Source organism: Primulina eburnea, chromosome 6, assembly GCF_022965805.1.
Source record: "Primulina eburnea isolate SZY01 chromosome 6, ASM2296580v1, whole genome shotgun sequence".
NCBI lineage: Eukaryota > Viridiplantae > Streptophyta > Magnoliopsida > Lamiales > Gesneriaceae > Primulina > Primulina eburnea.
Genome location: NC_133106.1, coordinates 27,842,080 through 27,859,301, shown reverse-complemented (window position 1 = coordinate 27,859,301; position 17,222 = coordinate 27,842,080). Strand labels below are relative to the sequence as shown.

Genomic DNA, 17,222 nt, shown 5'->3' with positions numbered 1-17,222 from the left:
ATAGTCATCGAATTAATATGCAACCCTCGATGAACAAATGGTTGCAGATTCGATCGGGATATATGAGATGAAGAGACCGTACTGTACGCTAATCATAATCGACTGGTTCTTGCAGGCACTATCAGTGATACCTTGGGAATCATGGGGCGATGCTACTAGACGCTCTTACCATGGTTCGATGGGTTTAATCAGAAATGTGATTTCTGACATTCTCATGATCAATTGTTGATACATAGAAGGAGGCAAATAAGGATAAGCCCGAATAAAGGATTATGTCCTGAATAACAAGGAGTTGTGAACTCACGGTTAGCTGTATCCATAAACCATTGAGGGTCACACAAGCATTTGATCGTTTGTTCCAGTTGAGAGAATAAATTCAAGGAGTTGAATTTAAATTATGATAAGTAAATTCAAGGAGTTGAACTTAAGATAATTAATTTTTGAGAAAATAAATTTAAGGAGTTGAATTTATGAGATAGTAAATTCAAAAAGTTGAATTTATGAAATTTGGAGATAATAAATTCAAGGAGTTGAATTTATAAAATTTGAGGATTTAATTTATTAAACTCAAAAGTTGAGTTTATTAATTTTGGAGGTGATAAATTCAAGGAATTGAATTTATAATTTAAATATTAAATTCAAATGTTGAATTTATAAGGGATTTAAATTAAATGTAATGGGTATATGTATAATGGGCTTGTAGGAGTACAAGACCAATATACATATTATTAATGTTCTTAATTGGACTTTAAAAGATTAATTAATTAATTAAACTTGTTGGACTAGAATAATTAATTGATTAAGCTCATTAAGTATTTAATTTAATTAATGTGCCCTAAACTTATATATATATGTATTAGGCTTAGGGACATCTACTCTAACAATCTTCCACTTACCCTAGAGCCAACTACCCATAATCTTTAATCACATTGCTTTGCAATGTTTCTCAACAATGGTCCTGGCAAGGGCTTTGTAAGTGGATCAGCAACATTATCTGCAGAGGGTACTCTTTCGATTGATACGCTCCTCTTCCCACAATCTCTCGTTTGATGTGGAACTTCCTCAGTATATGTTTGGATTGTTGATGAAACATTGGTTCCTTTGCTTGCGCAACGGCACCAGTGTTGTCGCAGTACACGGGGACTGGATCAACTCCATTAGGAATAACGCTCAACTCTTGGACAAAATTTCTCATCCAAACTACCTATTTGGCTGTAGCAGATGCAGCAATGTATCTTTAGTGGTGGAATCCGCAACGGTGTCTTGTTTGGAACTTTTCCAAGCGACAACCGCACCATTAGAATGCATACAAAGCCAGAGGTCGATTTCGAATCATCTACATCATATTGGAAGCTAGAATCAATTAGCCTTCCAATTTCAATTCTCCACCCCCATAGACCATTAACAAGTTATTAGTCCTTCTCAAATACTTAAGAATATCTTTCACGGCCTTCCAATGCATTGGACCAGGGTTCGCCTGATATCTGCTTGTAACACTTAGAGCGTAAGAAACATCAGGACGTGTCGATATCATACCATACATGATACTACCAATGGCTGACGCATATGGAATACGTGTCATCATCTCTATCTCTTCATTAGTTTTGGGACACATAGCTTTATTGGTAAGTATCCTCTCTTGGACTCTTCCATAGAGAATCGCTTCAGAATGGTATCAATATAAATGGCTTGGGTGAGTCCTAGCATCCTTTTTTATCTATCTCTATAGATTTGTATTCTCAATACATAGGATGCTTCACCCATGTCTTTCATGGAGAATTTACTTGCTAACCATTCTTTAGTTGATTGCAGTAATCCTACATCATTCCCAATATGATATCATCAACATAAAGTACTAGGAATGTCACTGAACTCCCACTAACTTTCTTGTACACGCATGGTTCTTCAGTATTTTTTTTATCAAAACCAAACTCTTTGATAGTGCTATCAAATCTGAGGTTCCAACTCCGTGACCCCTACGGGACCATATATTGATCTCTTAAGTTTGCATACCTTATGCTCACTTCATACTGGCGTGTATCCCTCAGGTTGAGACATATAAATTTCTTCTTTGATGTTTCCATTGAGGAATGCAGTCTTTACATCCATTTTTCATATCTCGTGGTCATACCATGCTGCTATGACTAGTAGTATTCAAATGGACTTAAACATAGCAACTGGTGAAAAAGTTTCATCATAGTCAATTCATTGCCTTTGATTATAACCTTTTGCAACCTGTCTTCTTATTATGAAATGCAATCGCTAATTCTTTTTCGTAATCGAAAATGATAGGTTGATTCTTTTTCACACTTCAGTGATTGTATTTCTATGGTAAAAAAAATTCACATTATTTTAATGTAAATATGATAGATTATCCTATTTCCTACTTTTTCAATAACAAAGATTAAACCTTTCTTGAAGTGAAACAATTCTCTGCCAATCCTAGAGGAAGAAGCTAAGAGTCACCAATACGAATGAGGTCTAAAGCACCCCCAGAGGCAGATACCTGTAATCAAGTCTTTTTGTTGCCACCAATCTATCTGTCTATTCCATTTAGCTGCCCATACCTGAAAATTGGAGTGGGCTTCCAAGGTGAGAAAAAAGAATCTCTTGACACGGCTTCTCAGACATCCTATTCATCCTCATGGATCTTCTTTGCTGCCGAGCTCATCGGAAAGATACATTGGAAACCCGACTCTACGAACCCAACGGAAAAGTCATGAGCACAAAGCTGCTTTTCACATCCTCCAGTAGCTAACTGTCTCCTATGTCATTTCGTGAATTTTTTTAGCTGGCCAGTCCGTAACCAGAAAAAGTGGGAAGGTCTCTACCTTCCCATCCACCCCAAGCTTTCTTTTGTAGATCCATTTGCATCCTATGAGAATGATTCTCCCAAGTGGATCCACCAATGTCCAGACTTGGTTTGAATACATAGAGTCCATTTCAGACTGCATAGCTTCAAGCCATTTGGATGAATCAGTATCAGATATTGTTTCTTTGAATTTTATTGGATCACATCCAACACAAGGCTCATCATGACCTTGTTCATGAAGAAGCGTATATCTTGCAGGTGGCTTGACAACCCTATCAGACCTTCTAGGAGTGTGTACTTCAATTACTGGTTGTTGAGGATTAGGTTCAACTTCTATAGTTTAGGGAGTATCATGAATTTCTTCAAGTTTTATTATCTTACTTTTTCCTATCTAATATAAATTCATTTTCCAAAAAGGTGTCATTTCTTGAAACAAACATTTTTTATTCATTAGGATGATAGAAATAATATCCAAGAGAATTTTTTGGATATCCTACAAAGTATCACAAAGTGGATCTACTATCTAATTTGTTTCCCACTGTCTGCTTCACATAAGCAGGACATCCTCATATTCTCATTTAAGAATATTTGGGAGTTTTTCTCATCCATATCTCATATGGTGTTTTATCCACTGTTTTAGTATTGACATTATTCAACAAATTGCTGCAGTGTCAAGCGCAAAGCCCCAAAAAGATGTAGGCAATTCAGTGATTCCCATCATGGATCGAACCATGTCCATCAAGGTTCGATTTTGACATTCAGAAACACCATTCATATGTGGTGTTCCTGGTGGAGTCCACTATGAGGAATATCATTCTCTTTTATATAACACAAAAATTTAGCACTCAAGTATTCTCCACCTCGATCAGATCGAAGTGCCTTAATACTTCTTTCTAGATTTTTTTTCTACTTCAGATCTGAATTCTTTGAACCTTTCAAATGCTTCAGATTTGTGTTTCATCAAATAAACATACCAATACCTCGAAAGGTCACAAGTAAAGGTAATGAAGTAGGATTGTCCATATTCTGTGCTAACACTTAGCGGGCCACAAACATCTGTGTAGATCAAATCCAGTAGACCATGTGCACGTTCCACGTTTCCATGGAATGGAGTCTTGGTCATTTTTCCTTTTAGACAGGACTTACAAGTAAATAGAGAATTTATGTCTGACAAGTCAAACATGCATTCTCCCAGTAGCTTCATGTGCATCCTTCTTTGGGAAATGCGACATAGTCTAGCGTGCCATATTTTTGCGGGATTTGGATTATCTAACTTTCTTTTGTTTGTTGTTAAAATCCTGTTTACTTGAACATTCACTTATCATTTCCAGAATATTTCTGGCGCATATAATTTCTTATGTTCGGACTTCTTGCAGTGACATAAATATGTTCTGACTTATCGGGCTTTGTAGACCTTTTAAGTATCCTTCAGAGTTTGTCTTTTATTGGGTTTGTTTTTCTTGTGAGGGGCAGAACATTTTTTTCCCTTACTTTGTGGGCCATTTTTCGTGTGACGAGAAGCCCATTAGAAAAACAACATTTTCCTCTTTTATGGTGATCTCATAAGTCATAAGCATATTGACTAGCTGTTCAAGGCTCTCATCTATTTTATTCAAATTGAAGTTCATCATAACCCAGTCAAATGAGAAAGAAAAAGACAACAAATTGATGTTATCAAGTAACTCGTTAGGAATCACATATTCCAGGCCCACCACATTCTCAATAAGCCCAGTCATATGTACACTATGCTCATGGGCCAAAGCCCCATCTTGCATACTTATAGTCATGAGCTCCTTGAAAGTGGTGTATATCATTGTATGAGTTTTATGATCTATGCAACTCTTGCACGTGTATTCGAATGTCAGCAGCATTCAACATTTACTCAAACTGTCCCTACAGTTCATTTGAAATAAAAGAGAGCATGTTATAATTTAGCTTGCATACTATGGTCCTACCATCTTGCATGTTTTGTCAGTTCAGCTGGACTGATATTAGTGTGTATGTCATTTTCTCAGAATTCAGAACAATTTCCCAACCATTCTTGAAAATTAGATTCGGTTAGCTTGTTAATAACATAAATGTATTACGTGACGAAATCAAAATTATACTGATATGGAAACAGAATAAGGGTTGCTGATTATTTTAAAATAATTCTAAGATATAAAATTTGGATTTCATTTTATAAATCTTCCTCCTACTATTTTGACATTTCCAGCATCCTCTGATTAAAAGGTAAATTGTTTTTTCTTAGTGGGCACGTAGAGTCCAATTAGCCAATTATAATCCCGAATAATATCAGCCAATTATAATTTCTAAAAAGTAGAATCCAATTGCATCTCAATGCAATCTCCGCGTGTTTTGCCTCACGTTTAATAAGTACCCAATAATATGACGCCGTTTATTTTCACGTGTCAAACCAACCAATCAATATTGAACTTTAATGCACGGTCGCCATGAGTTCTCCCATAATATGAGCCGAAATCATGAGAGTTCCACTCAATTCATATAATATGTCCGATGGAAGCCACAACTTTCCGGCGTCCAGGCCTCCCCAATAAAATGAGCCAGACACTGTCCGTGGGTAGCGATCAACATGCAACCACGGTTGATGGAAGACAAGGAAAAATTAAACTCTTTTAATTTTTACTTTCTCGGTTTGATATAAATTTTGAATCATATTCAAAATGAGGGATTTTAATTTTAAAATTTTCTCATCATTTTAATTTAAAAATCACGTGCCATGCATATATGTATATTATTAAATAATATAGTTGCATGAATCCGGTTATACCGGCGTAGTTGGAGCCAAGTGAAAATTGTTCACCAAAGGTAAAAGTTTTAAACATCCTATGTATGTTTAATTTATAAAACCACACGAGTGCTCAAATAAATATTTTGATTCCCAAAATAAAAATAAAATTTTAAAACTTCCACTACGTTTTGGACACGAGAAAACCGAGATCCAACAATTTTCACACTCAAATATTTTAGTAGCCCACATTATTTGGTCTAATTGAAATATTGACTTGAGCTGTTAACACAACTTGAATTTCACATTATTTGTCATAATTTTATAACAATTCATTCACATCCTCTAAACTATTATTTTTTATCTTAACATCTAACAATATACATGCAGGGACGGATCCAGGAATAAGAGTTGGGGTGGGCTTGAACTCAATATGATAAGTTATATATTATTAAAAAAAAAAGTACATTATATCGTTCAACGAAGTTGTGCCTTACGGGATTTTAAAACATAAAATTCATCAATAATAGAATTTACATCAATATGTTTAGCTAAATCTCGTTCAATATAGAGTGTCAAACAATCGGCAAGAAAGTCATCCTCCATTTTATTGTGAAGTGTCGTCTTCACATGCTTCATTGCTGAAAAAGCCCGTTCAATAGTGGCAGTAGACACAGATAATGTCAAAACAAGATGAATCAATCTAGTCAACATAACATAAACACTTGACCGTCCACTCTCGGTCAATTGCTGACACAACTCAACAAGTGTAGAAACCTTTAAATTCTGCATCACATCGAGTTTATAAATGTATCAATTCATACTTCAAAACAACAATTTCTTGATCTGTGAAATCTCCAGGATAAAACTTCTTCGCAAGCTTGCAAATATCATCACTGTTAAATGAGTCAAATGAATTTTTAGGATCTAAAGCTATACTAAGAGAAAGAAGTTTCACCGATGACTCATTGAACCGAGTATTTAACTCCATCAAAATGAAATCTATTGCTGCATTAAAAACATCAAAGTGGTAATGATGTTCTATTGAATAAACCGTCGCTAATTAAAACCGCCGATTCACTTTTTTTTTATTTTTTAATAATTTAGCGACGGTTTTAGCAATACCCGTCGCTAATATTTGCGACGGTTTTTGATAAAACTGTCGCCGATCCACATCGGCGACAGGTTTACTAAAACCGTCGCAAACCTAGCGACGGTTTTCAAAAAACCGTCGCTAAAACCGTCGCTAAATAAAAAAAATGGGCTGGGCTACAGCCCAGTATAACCCTAACATAGATCCGTCTCTGTATACATGTGTTTTATAAGGTAATTATAAACTATGGAACCATACACAGGTAGTTCGATTATTTGTTCCACCTCGTATTGAAACCTTAACCCTCCGTTTTAGAATGGTGGTCTGACATACTTAAATCATTATTTTTTAGTACAAATAACTGTATTAAAAAATATGTATATATTTCTTGGTTTTTTTTTACAAGAATATATTTCTTAATTGAAAGAACCAAAAACATACAAAAAATAATTTTTTTTTTTTAATGAGAATTGGTTTCGAATATATTTCCAGCATCTCTCCCGATTGGCACCGCCCCCTAAGAATAAGACAACGACAGTACAAAAACATAATCTGGCCGGTTGCGTGCCATGGTGGACCTGTTTGAGCTGCACATGAAAACCTCTATTATAATTTATTTTGTTTTATTTTTTGGCTTGGTTGTATGATAAGATCATGCGAAAATAAATTTTTTCATCCACTTATTTTAGGTTTTGGTTTATTAAATTTTCAAAATTTTGTTTTGATGTATTGACTTTGATTTTTATTTTGTTTTCAATCATATTTCGTCGGAGTGTTAACATGACACCAAAAAATATTGATATGAGGTCGGAAAAATGATAATGTAACATTAGAAATTATTGACGTGATATCGAAAATCGGCGACTTGGCCAATACCACCTCATACGGAAATTAGAAGTCGGTGTACCTAAAATAATTTTGTAATTTTAATGGAGTAAAACTTAAAATTGGACAATTTAGTTGAGCAAAAAAATTATTTTCCCTAAGATTAACTATTCTCTCAATTTAGATTTAAATATTTCAGCATCTTCAGTATGTCAAAAATGACAAAAACTTGTGTGAGACGGTCTCACAGGTCGTATTTGTGAGACGGATCTCTTATTTGGGTCACCCATGAAAAGCATTACTTTTTATGCTAAGAGTATTACTTTTTATTGTGAATATGGTTAGGGTTGACCCGTCTCACAGATTATGATCTGTAAGACGATCTCACATGAGACTCACTCGTCAAAAATTAGATAAGTGCTTAAAAAGGTTTGGAAGATTTTGATATTTTCAGATTTTAATTATTTTTTTCACAAGTAGTGTTTGGTGTGGCGTTTACTTCGAAAGACATGATTGTGGAGCGTCCTCAACATTTTTTCCACTTTGGGGTTTAATATTTTTTTTTTTTTGTAAAAAAAAAAATAACAAATATGATTTAGCACTATTCAATTTTAAAAATTAGAATTGAAAATTTTAGATCTCAAATCTAAATTAAAATTGAAAATTTCCAAATCTAAATTCTTTTATATTTTCTTGTTTTCCAAATTAACTATCGAGTTGGTCTCTTGTGAGACGATCTCACAAATCTTTATCTGTGAGACGGGTCAATTCTACCGATATTCACAATAAAAAGTAATACTCTTATCATAAAAAAGTAATATTTTTTGTTGGCTTAATTTGTTTAATAGTGTCCGCATATATATACATATATATATATATATATATATATATATATATATATACTTACATATATATATATACATACATAAATATATACACACACACACACATATTCCTAGAGAAAAGTTCGATACCATGATGTTGCTCTTTCTTTTGCTAAACTGATTTTGCACTCGTCGGTGTGGACTAGGAATTTATCCTATTGAGTCGATGGAACTTTGCATACTTTTGGTATTAATAAAGGCATTGTTCCATCTATTCGTTCTCCCTAACCAAATTTCAATCTTGGATTTTAAATTCTCCGGGCCCAAGAGCCCATATTAGAGCTGCTTGAATTCTTATATTTATACTCCTTCATTGACTTTTTTTTACTCTTTTCTCATATATTCAGGATTATGTCATTTCATCATCAACCCAATGAAATTGTAGCCATTAGTTGGCTCACTTCTGCTTCCTACTGCCTTTGCAACTTCTAAAGTGCAAAATTTGGTCACGGGTATCACATCATGTCATTCGAAGAGTTCCCTCTTTAGTTTTCACTAAATTTATTCGTGTCGTTTTCATCGCATCGGAGAGGTTATAATTGACAAAAAAATCAAAGCAAAAAATATATTTATTATTATCTTATATTTGAAAGAAAAAGAAATATGATTTATGAATTTAGATTTGAGTAGGTCTCTTTTGAGACGGCTCTCACGAATCTTTATCTGTGAAACATGTCAATCATACCGATATTCACAATAAAAAATAATTCTCTTAGCATAAAAAATAATCATTTTTCATGGATGACCCAAATAAGATATCCACCTCACAAAATACGACACGTGAGATCGTGTTACACAAATTTTTGCCTGTGGATTTTGGGCCGTGGTAAGACAAAAATGTTCTCATTGTGTGATATTAAAACCCAATTGGCCATGGTCGAAACAGAAAGCCCATTAACCAGCACACTGTTGGCCCAAGAGCCCATATTAGAGCTACTAGGGTTTTATCATTCAGTTTCACTCTCCTCGTAATCCTGGAACGTGAGAAACTGAAGGAGGAAGAATCTCGAAATGGGTATCGACAACGAATACATTTGAAATCAAGAAAACTAGTTTGTATCGATTTTTTTAAGTACTAATCAACGTATTTTGTATTTTGTTTGATTTTAGCGAGGATTAAGGTGCACGAATTGAGGCAGAAGGGGAAGGCGGAGCTGTTGGCGCAGCTGAAGGATCTGAAGGCGGAGCTAGCGTTGCTTCGTGTTGCGAAAGTCACTGGCGGCGCACCTAATAAGCTGTCGAAGATAAAGGTGGTGAGGCTGTCGATTGCCCAGGTGCTGACTGTGATTTCTCAGAAGCAGAAAGCTGCGCTTAGGGAAGTTTACAAGAACAAGAAGTATTTGCCTCTCGATCTCCGCCCCAAGAAGACGCGTGCCATCCGCCGCCGCCTCACCAAGCACCAGGTTTGCAATGTTCTTCTTTGTTTTGACATTATATGTGCTTTTATCTGACTTAATATTTTGTATCTTGTGCCAACAGCTTGTGTTTGGATTGGAATTTCTCATAATTATCTTATGCCAACAGCTTGTGTTTGGATTGGAATTTCTCATAATTATCTTATGTCAACAGCTTGTGTTTGAATTAGAATTTCTCATAAATTTTACGTTTGTTTGCTTTCCAAATCTATTTTATCAATGATTTTGTTATTCTTGAAATTTGCATTTGATGTTGCATCACCTGTTAGTGTTGAATAAAGCAATGCGTTTCTTAAGAATTTTGGGTGAGCATGAAGGATTCGTAATCGAGGATGCTGAATAAAGTTTACACGGGTTTAATTGCAACCTTTATTCAGTTAAATCGTCTCCTTAATTTAGAGCTGGCTTCATTTGACTCATAATCGATGCAGCATAATTCTTAATTAGTAAATTGCATAGATTGTTAAACGGGAAAGGAAAATTGTTTAGATAAAACAGACCCCTTTTCAAGTTTTACTTGGACTTTGCATGCTTCGTTCCTATCGGAAAAGACACTAGCTCTAAATTCTTTTGCTGATTGTACTATGGCTGTACTTTTGTGAGCTAAAGTTTGATATTTTGCATGTAAATGATATGATGTTCAGTGTTCTTCTTTCAAAAGGCCATGATTTTACTGGTAGCATCTTGTTAATGTAACATTGTGTTGCGTTTGTCCATCTGCAAGCCAGATTGGGTTTCTCGCTTATTTGACCTATCAAGTGTATATTTGCTATCTTCAATTTGTTGTGCTTTACATTCAAATGGAAGTAGGTTTGCAAGTTCTGTACACTCTTAAACAAAGTATCCTCAACATTAGACTCGTGGTTTACCCATTAAGTTCAAGTCAAATCAAGTTTTTAAATGAGTTCTCACTGTAAAAATTTTTTTTGCATAACATAATCTATGTCTGGTGTCACCCGTAAATCGTAATTATTCTGTTTCATTAAATTTCCCGAATCTTATATTGATTAGAAGAAACCTGAGTACCCATAATGTGCTGTTTGAGGAAATGGTCTGCTTTGGAATCTTGGATCAGTAACAAAACCATATTAGGATGCACTAACCCCTTCAAAATCTTGATCAATGTTGAGCCGAGAGTACAATAGGTGCCAGGTAGCACTCGAGAGTTGAATTGTTACTTGATTTTGGTGTTATTGGTCTTTCCTATTCAGTGAAACCCTCCGAATTCGGGTGTTTAAACTAGAAGTAATTTCAGGTACTCACTCCACATTTGTTAACTTATTATTTGCGTCATCTTTCTTCAGGCATCTTTGAAGACAGAAAAGCAGAAGAAGAAAGATATGTACTTCCCCCTCCGAAAGTACGCTATTAAAGTTTAAATTTTCATTTACTTCCAATTATGTTAAATTTTCATTCAATTTCAAAAGGCACAAGAGACTTCGAAGTTGGTTCGTTTTTATGCACCATCAACCATTTAGCATAATGATTAGCATCGTTCCTTTCGCCAACTTTAACTATTTTGTATTGGAGTACAGATTTGAGTTAGAGGTCAAGTGTCGAGTTCGATTTGTTAATGTTTGATTTTAACATCAGAATCTATTTGGGTGAAAACTTGAATTATGATTCATGCCTTTGGTATATTGCTTAAGATCTGCAATATGGCTTTAAAGCTCGGCGAGGAGTCTATTAACAGAAGCTTAATTTGAACTTGGGACAATTTCAAACATGCTCAACTGACATTTGGGTTCTACAGTTTCGAGTATGAATCATAGATCATTCGAATTGACTTGGATTAGTTCATGTCCTAGTTTGACACAGAAGCCTCTCTATTTTTAGTCAAAGATTGCGTAGCTGAATTAAAAACATCTCCTTTTGACTTGTTGAATTGAATTTAGATCAAGTAATATAATTTGATGGTGCTAACATGGCATACCACAAGTAATTTTGACCAGGGCGGGATAAGACGAGGCCGAGTTCGATAGACAGTTCAAATGGTTTTTTCATTAAATTCAAACTGATTTGTTGCGTATGGGGCCATTTAGGAAAAAAGATAAAGAAAGAATGTAAATTGTGTATTTTTGAGGAACTTGATTAGCTATTTTGGTAGGTTTCGTGAGAGCGGCCAAGTAGAAACAAAAACATATGATTCTATTAGATTAAAATTATTTAAGCTGGCAAGATATTGAATTGAATTATTACATTATTCATGCTAGAATAAAATTAGGTAAAATAATAATCAAGACTTGAGATCATAATAAGATAATTTGTAGAAAATAAATCTTAAAGGAAAATCTAAAGTTTAAAATCAAAGTTCATGGTCAACCTGATTGGTTTGGTGACGACGCTCATACTGAGATATTATTAATTTATTATAATCTTATTTTAGAAATATTCTGTCGCTCCATCGTTTGAATTTTTATATACATTGACGATAATATTCAGAAAGTGACGGCAGTCACATGTTTAATTTTTTAAATATAAAAATAACATATATAACCTAAATACCTTTTATATAATATAATTTAATAATATATAGTTCAAAAAGTACTACTGTGAAATTTGACTAAATCAACATCGAAAATGTTTACATATAATTGGACAGAAGGTCAAACAATTCATGACCATACGATATTTTTAGTATCTGTAGTAAGTATACTATATTAGAAATATTCTGCCTATTTTTTGTTTTAAAGTAACATTCTTCCTCTAATATTAATTATTTTGGTCTCTTGGTATATCTTATGCTCTTGATGAAAGGTACGAGTAAAAATGGCATCTCATCCGAATCTACTCGTTTGGGTCGGGTTTGGGTAAAAATTCTTACCCAATTCATATAAATACGAGGCATGTGCTTCTTATTCTTCGTGAAGGCTTTTGTAAACTCATCATGGATTTATTCCTTTTGTCATTCAAAACAGGCCAATTTATCACCTTTAGTTCCTAGATTCGATTCTTGGGTTGGGTGTGGCGTCAAAGAAATTTGTAGTCTTGGTTCTCACCTCGTTTATAGGTATTGATTCAAGAGTCAAATCTTTTGACGCATGTCTTTGAGATCTTAGGTTAATTCCTATATATGATATTGAGTTTCATCTTAAATTGGTGGTGTTTTTACCATATATGATTTTGAGTTCTATCATGAGTTGGTGTGATTCGTAATAGAAAACGTGACTTCTTATTCTGATAGTATATGAAAATGGATCCTGATGCCCTAGGGAATCAATTTGAATAGTATTTGATCATGAACGACACTCACCCATTATATCCTAACCTCAAAAAAATATTCTGTTAGAGTATTTGTTCAACAAATCAATTTGTGGGTTGAAATTTATGGACTATTATGTAATAAACGATATTTGTTTTAATAATATTTTACGTTTATTGAATTATGACATTTATTTTATCTGTATATCAATGCAAGCTACATAGATAAAGACTTCGAATATATACTATGGTAAAATGAGGTCGTACATTTCATGTTTCATGAAACACATATTAGTTATCTTATATTCTAAAATCATTCCTAGTCGATTCAGTCGCCTAAAATAAGGATAAAAGTCGTTCAAATTCTAAACTATCATATGTGATGTTATAAGTTATGTTTCATTGGTATAAGCATGGAGATGTCTAATAATACAGATGGGAGATCATATGATTTGTGACTAAACAATCTTCCCTATGACTTTTCAAGTTGTTATCACTTATCGAGTGAATTAGTCCGTGGTTATGGTGGTATATCATTAGTCTTTTTACCAAGATAACATAGAGGCTCTGCATACTATTTTTGTACTTTGACTTGTTTACCGACTCCTTGAGCGTCATCATATAGAGATTGAGTGTAATTTTGACACACGTAAAAGCCGATGCTTTGTATTTGGGGTTCAACGCTATCTATGGGTGTGGATATTCTATGTGCAAGAAATCTCTTGCCAGAGTATGAGTTGTTCTTTAGGAAAAACTATTTCTCTGGTTACACTCATGATGCCACTATGATTACTCAAAGATACATCACATCGTTACTGAATATCTAATCACTGTCAGACTCATTTGATGGGTTTTTGGTGAACTTCAACATGAATAATATAGAGGCTAACCTTGAAAAACTAGTCAATATGCTTACCATATATGAAGGCACCAATAAAAAAAATGTTTTCTTAGTGAGCTCGTCATCTGGGACAAAAAAAAGTCGACAAAGAAAGGAAAAGAAATGTTCTGTCTCTTCCAAGAAAAGCAAACCCAAAAAGAAGTAAGCTCCAAGTGTTGTTGCTAAAGAGCCCACAAAGTCCGACAAGTCAGAAGATGTTTGCTTCTACTATACCTGGACACTGGAAGCTAGAAGCGCAACTACAAAGAATATCCAACGCAGGAGAGTCTGGCAATTGTATCTTTTATATTGAAATAAATATCTCAATTAACTTAATTTTTGTCTATTAGATACTGGATATGGTTCTCGTCTATTCAAATATTTACATATGATGACAAAAAATAGGAGGCTAGATGATGGTGAGACCTTTCTAAGGATGTATAATGGAGTAAGGGTTGCTGCGAAAGCCATATGATATGTTTATTTGATATTAAACTATAGTTTTAAGTTTTTTTAGACGTGTTCAATTGTTTTAGATGTGGTTAAAATATAATTTCCATTTATATTTATGGTAAAGATGGATTTTTTGTTCTTTTGCTAAAAATGTTTCCAATATTTACAAGAATAAATATTTAATTTGAACAGATGAATTAGAAAACAATGTCTAAAACTTAAAAATAAAAGATGTTACACCTAAAGAAGTCTAAGTTTATGCGATTTCCACAGCATACAAAAGAAAACAAGATAGTCTAAACGAAGCATACTTATGACACGTCAAGTTAGGACATATGTCCCAAATAATGATGTGCAAGTTAGTGGAAGTAATCATGTTTGATTTGTCGGACACAAACTATCTTGATACATGTGAGTTATGTCTGAAAGTAAAAATGACCAAAGCCCATTTTCTAAGGAAAGTCAAACATGCACATGATCTATATGTGTGAGACCCACTAAGTTTTAGCACAAACATGAGCAATCTTAATTCATTACGTTTATTAATGACTTCTAGATGTATGACTTCAAAAAATACATATCAGAAGTTGTGAAACAATTAGGAAAAAGTATTAAAGTACTTTGAACTGGTCGAGATGGAGAATAATTAAATATTAAATTTCAAGACTATCTTAAAGAGAATAAGATTATCTAACAGTGGACATCTTCCATCATAGTACAGTTGAATGGTGTGTCAGAATTTCGTAATAGAACATTGATATACATGATTCAATATGATTAGATTCATTGAATTGTCGTCATATTTCAAGGGATATGCGCTTCATATTGCGGCTACGTTGTCGAATAACATTCATATAAAGAAAGTTGATAAAATACAATATGAGATATGGATAGGAAAGTCTCCCAAATATTCTTAACTTAGAATATAGGGATGTCCTGTTTACGTAAACAGATATTGAAAGATAAATTGAATAGTAGAGTCAATTTATGCTGCTTTATAGGATATCCAAAAAAAATATGTTTGATATTAATTATATGATTCCAAAGAAACAAAATTGTTTATTTTATGGAATGTAACTTTCTTAGAGAAGAAATTTATATTAGATTGAAAAGATGAGATTATAGAACTCGATGAAATTTGAGAAACACTCTTGAAATAGTAGAACTCACGCCCCAACAACCAATAGAAATAGTACATGCTCCTAGAAGGATTTAAAAGGGTCTCAAAGTCACCTATAAGGATGAGTCTGCTTCTTGAAAAGGACCAAGATGAGGTCAATATTGAATGCAATCCAAGAAACTTTAAAGATGCATTATCTTATGCCGATTCATTCAAATTACTAGAGTCATGCAGTCCGAGATGGACTTCATGTATTTGAACCAAATATAGTCTTTGAAAGATCCACATGAGGTAATTGTTCCTATATGATGCAAATGGATTTACAAAAGGAAGCTTGAGAAGATGAGAAGGTAATGACCTTCATGGCTAGATTTTTGACAAAAGAATATACTCAAAATCAATGAATTGACTATGGTAAAACATTTTCTCCAGTCGAAATATTCAAGTCCATTGGGATATTTCTGGCAATGAAGCTTGGTATGACTTTGAAATATTTCAAATGGATGTGAAGAAAAAGTTCCTCGATAATGATATTAGGAAAGAGATTTACATGTCTCAGCCTGAAGGATTCACATCAATGGGAAATGAGCATAAAATATAAAAACTTCATAGATCCATTTATGGACTCAAACAAGCATTGATAAGTTGGAACCTCATATTTGTTAACACTATCAAATAGTTTAATTTTGTTAAGAATTGTGAGGAATTTAGTGTGTACAAGAAGGTTAGTGAATGTGCAGTCATTTATAGTACTTTATATTTATGACATATTATTAGTATAAGTAACGAGTAAATTATTCATGAAAGACATTGGTGAAACATCCTATAAATAAATAATACATATCGATATTGATAGATCAAATAAGATGTTAGGTCTTACCCAAGCCACTTAAATCGAAAATATATTAAGGAGATTCTCTATTGAAGAATTCAAAAAATTATATCTACTAATGTGTCATGGTTGGATTCTATCCAAGTCTATGTTACGTAAGACTGAAAAAGAGATAGAAAACAGGACAAACATTCCATATATGTTTTTCATTGATAGTATTATGGATTGTATGATATCTAATCAACCTGATATAGCCTTTGTAGTGAATGTTGCAAATAGATATAAGTCGAATCCCGATCTATGAGCATTGAAAATTCGTGAAAGATATTCTTCTGTACTTGAGAAAGACTGAGAATTTGTTCATGGTCTACAAGGGTAGAGAATTAAAAATGCAAGGCTAAACTGACTCTAGCTTCCAATCAAATATAGATGATTTGAAATAAATATCTGGTTTTGAATTCTAGCTCAATGATGGTATTGTCTCTTGGTAAAGTTCCTAGCAAGACACCATAACGGATTCAAATAATGAGGCCGAATACATAGCTGCATCAGCTGCAACAAAAGAAGCTGTTTGGATGAGGAATTTCATCCAAGAGTTGAGCTTCGTTTCTAACGATGTTGATCTGTGACTACACATGTGCCATTGCCCAAGAAAACGAGTCGAGGTCTCATTAGAGATCCAAACATAACTGAAAAAGTTCCATATTATCTGAGAGATTATGAGAAGATTAGAAAAATTAATAAAGAGAGACAGCTGCGGATAACGTTGTTGATCTACTTACAAAGTCTTTATGGGTAATTGGCTATATGGCAAGTGGAAGATTGTTAGAGTAGGTGACCAGCGAGTCAAACTTGTGGTTTAAATTTTATTGACTCTTTTGTAAAAATAATACTTATGTTAATAATATTTCAATGTTTTATCCAGGGGTTTTTTTTTCAAAATAATTTACATTTTAAA

At 33.6% G+C, this 17,222-nt stretch overlaps 1 protein-coding gene across 1 annotated transcript; it reads left to right on the top strand.

Moving 5' to 3' along the window:
* Positions 1-9,248: 9,248 nt before the first annotated feature.
* Positions 9,249-11,373, top strand: LOC140834042 (large ribosomal subunit protein uL29-like). The gene is made up of 3 exons (XM_073198637.1): positions 9,249-9,378; positions 9,474-9,766; positions 11,083-11,373. Exons 1-3 carry the CDS (start codon positions 9,375-9,377, stop codon positions 11,155-11,157), a joined length of 372 nt encoding a protein of 123 aa, XP_073054738.1. The 5' UTR covers positions 9,249-9,374; the 3' UTR covers positions 11,158-11,373.
* Positions 11,374-17,222: the final 5,849 nt, after the last annotated feature.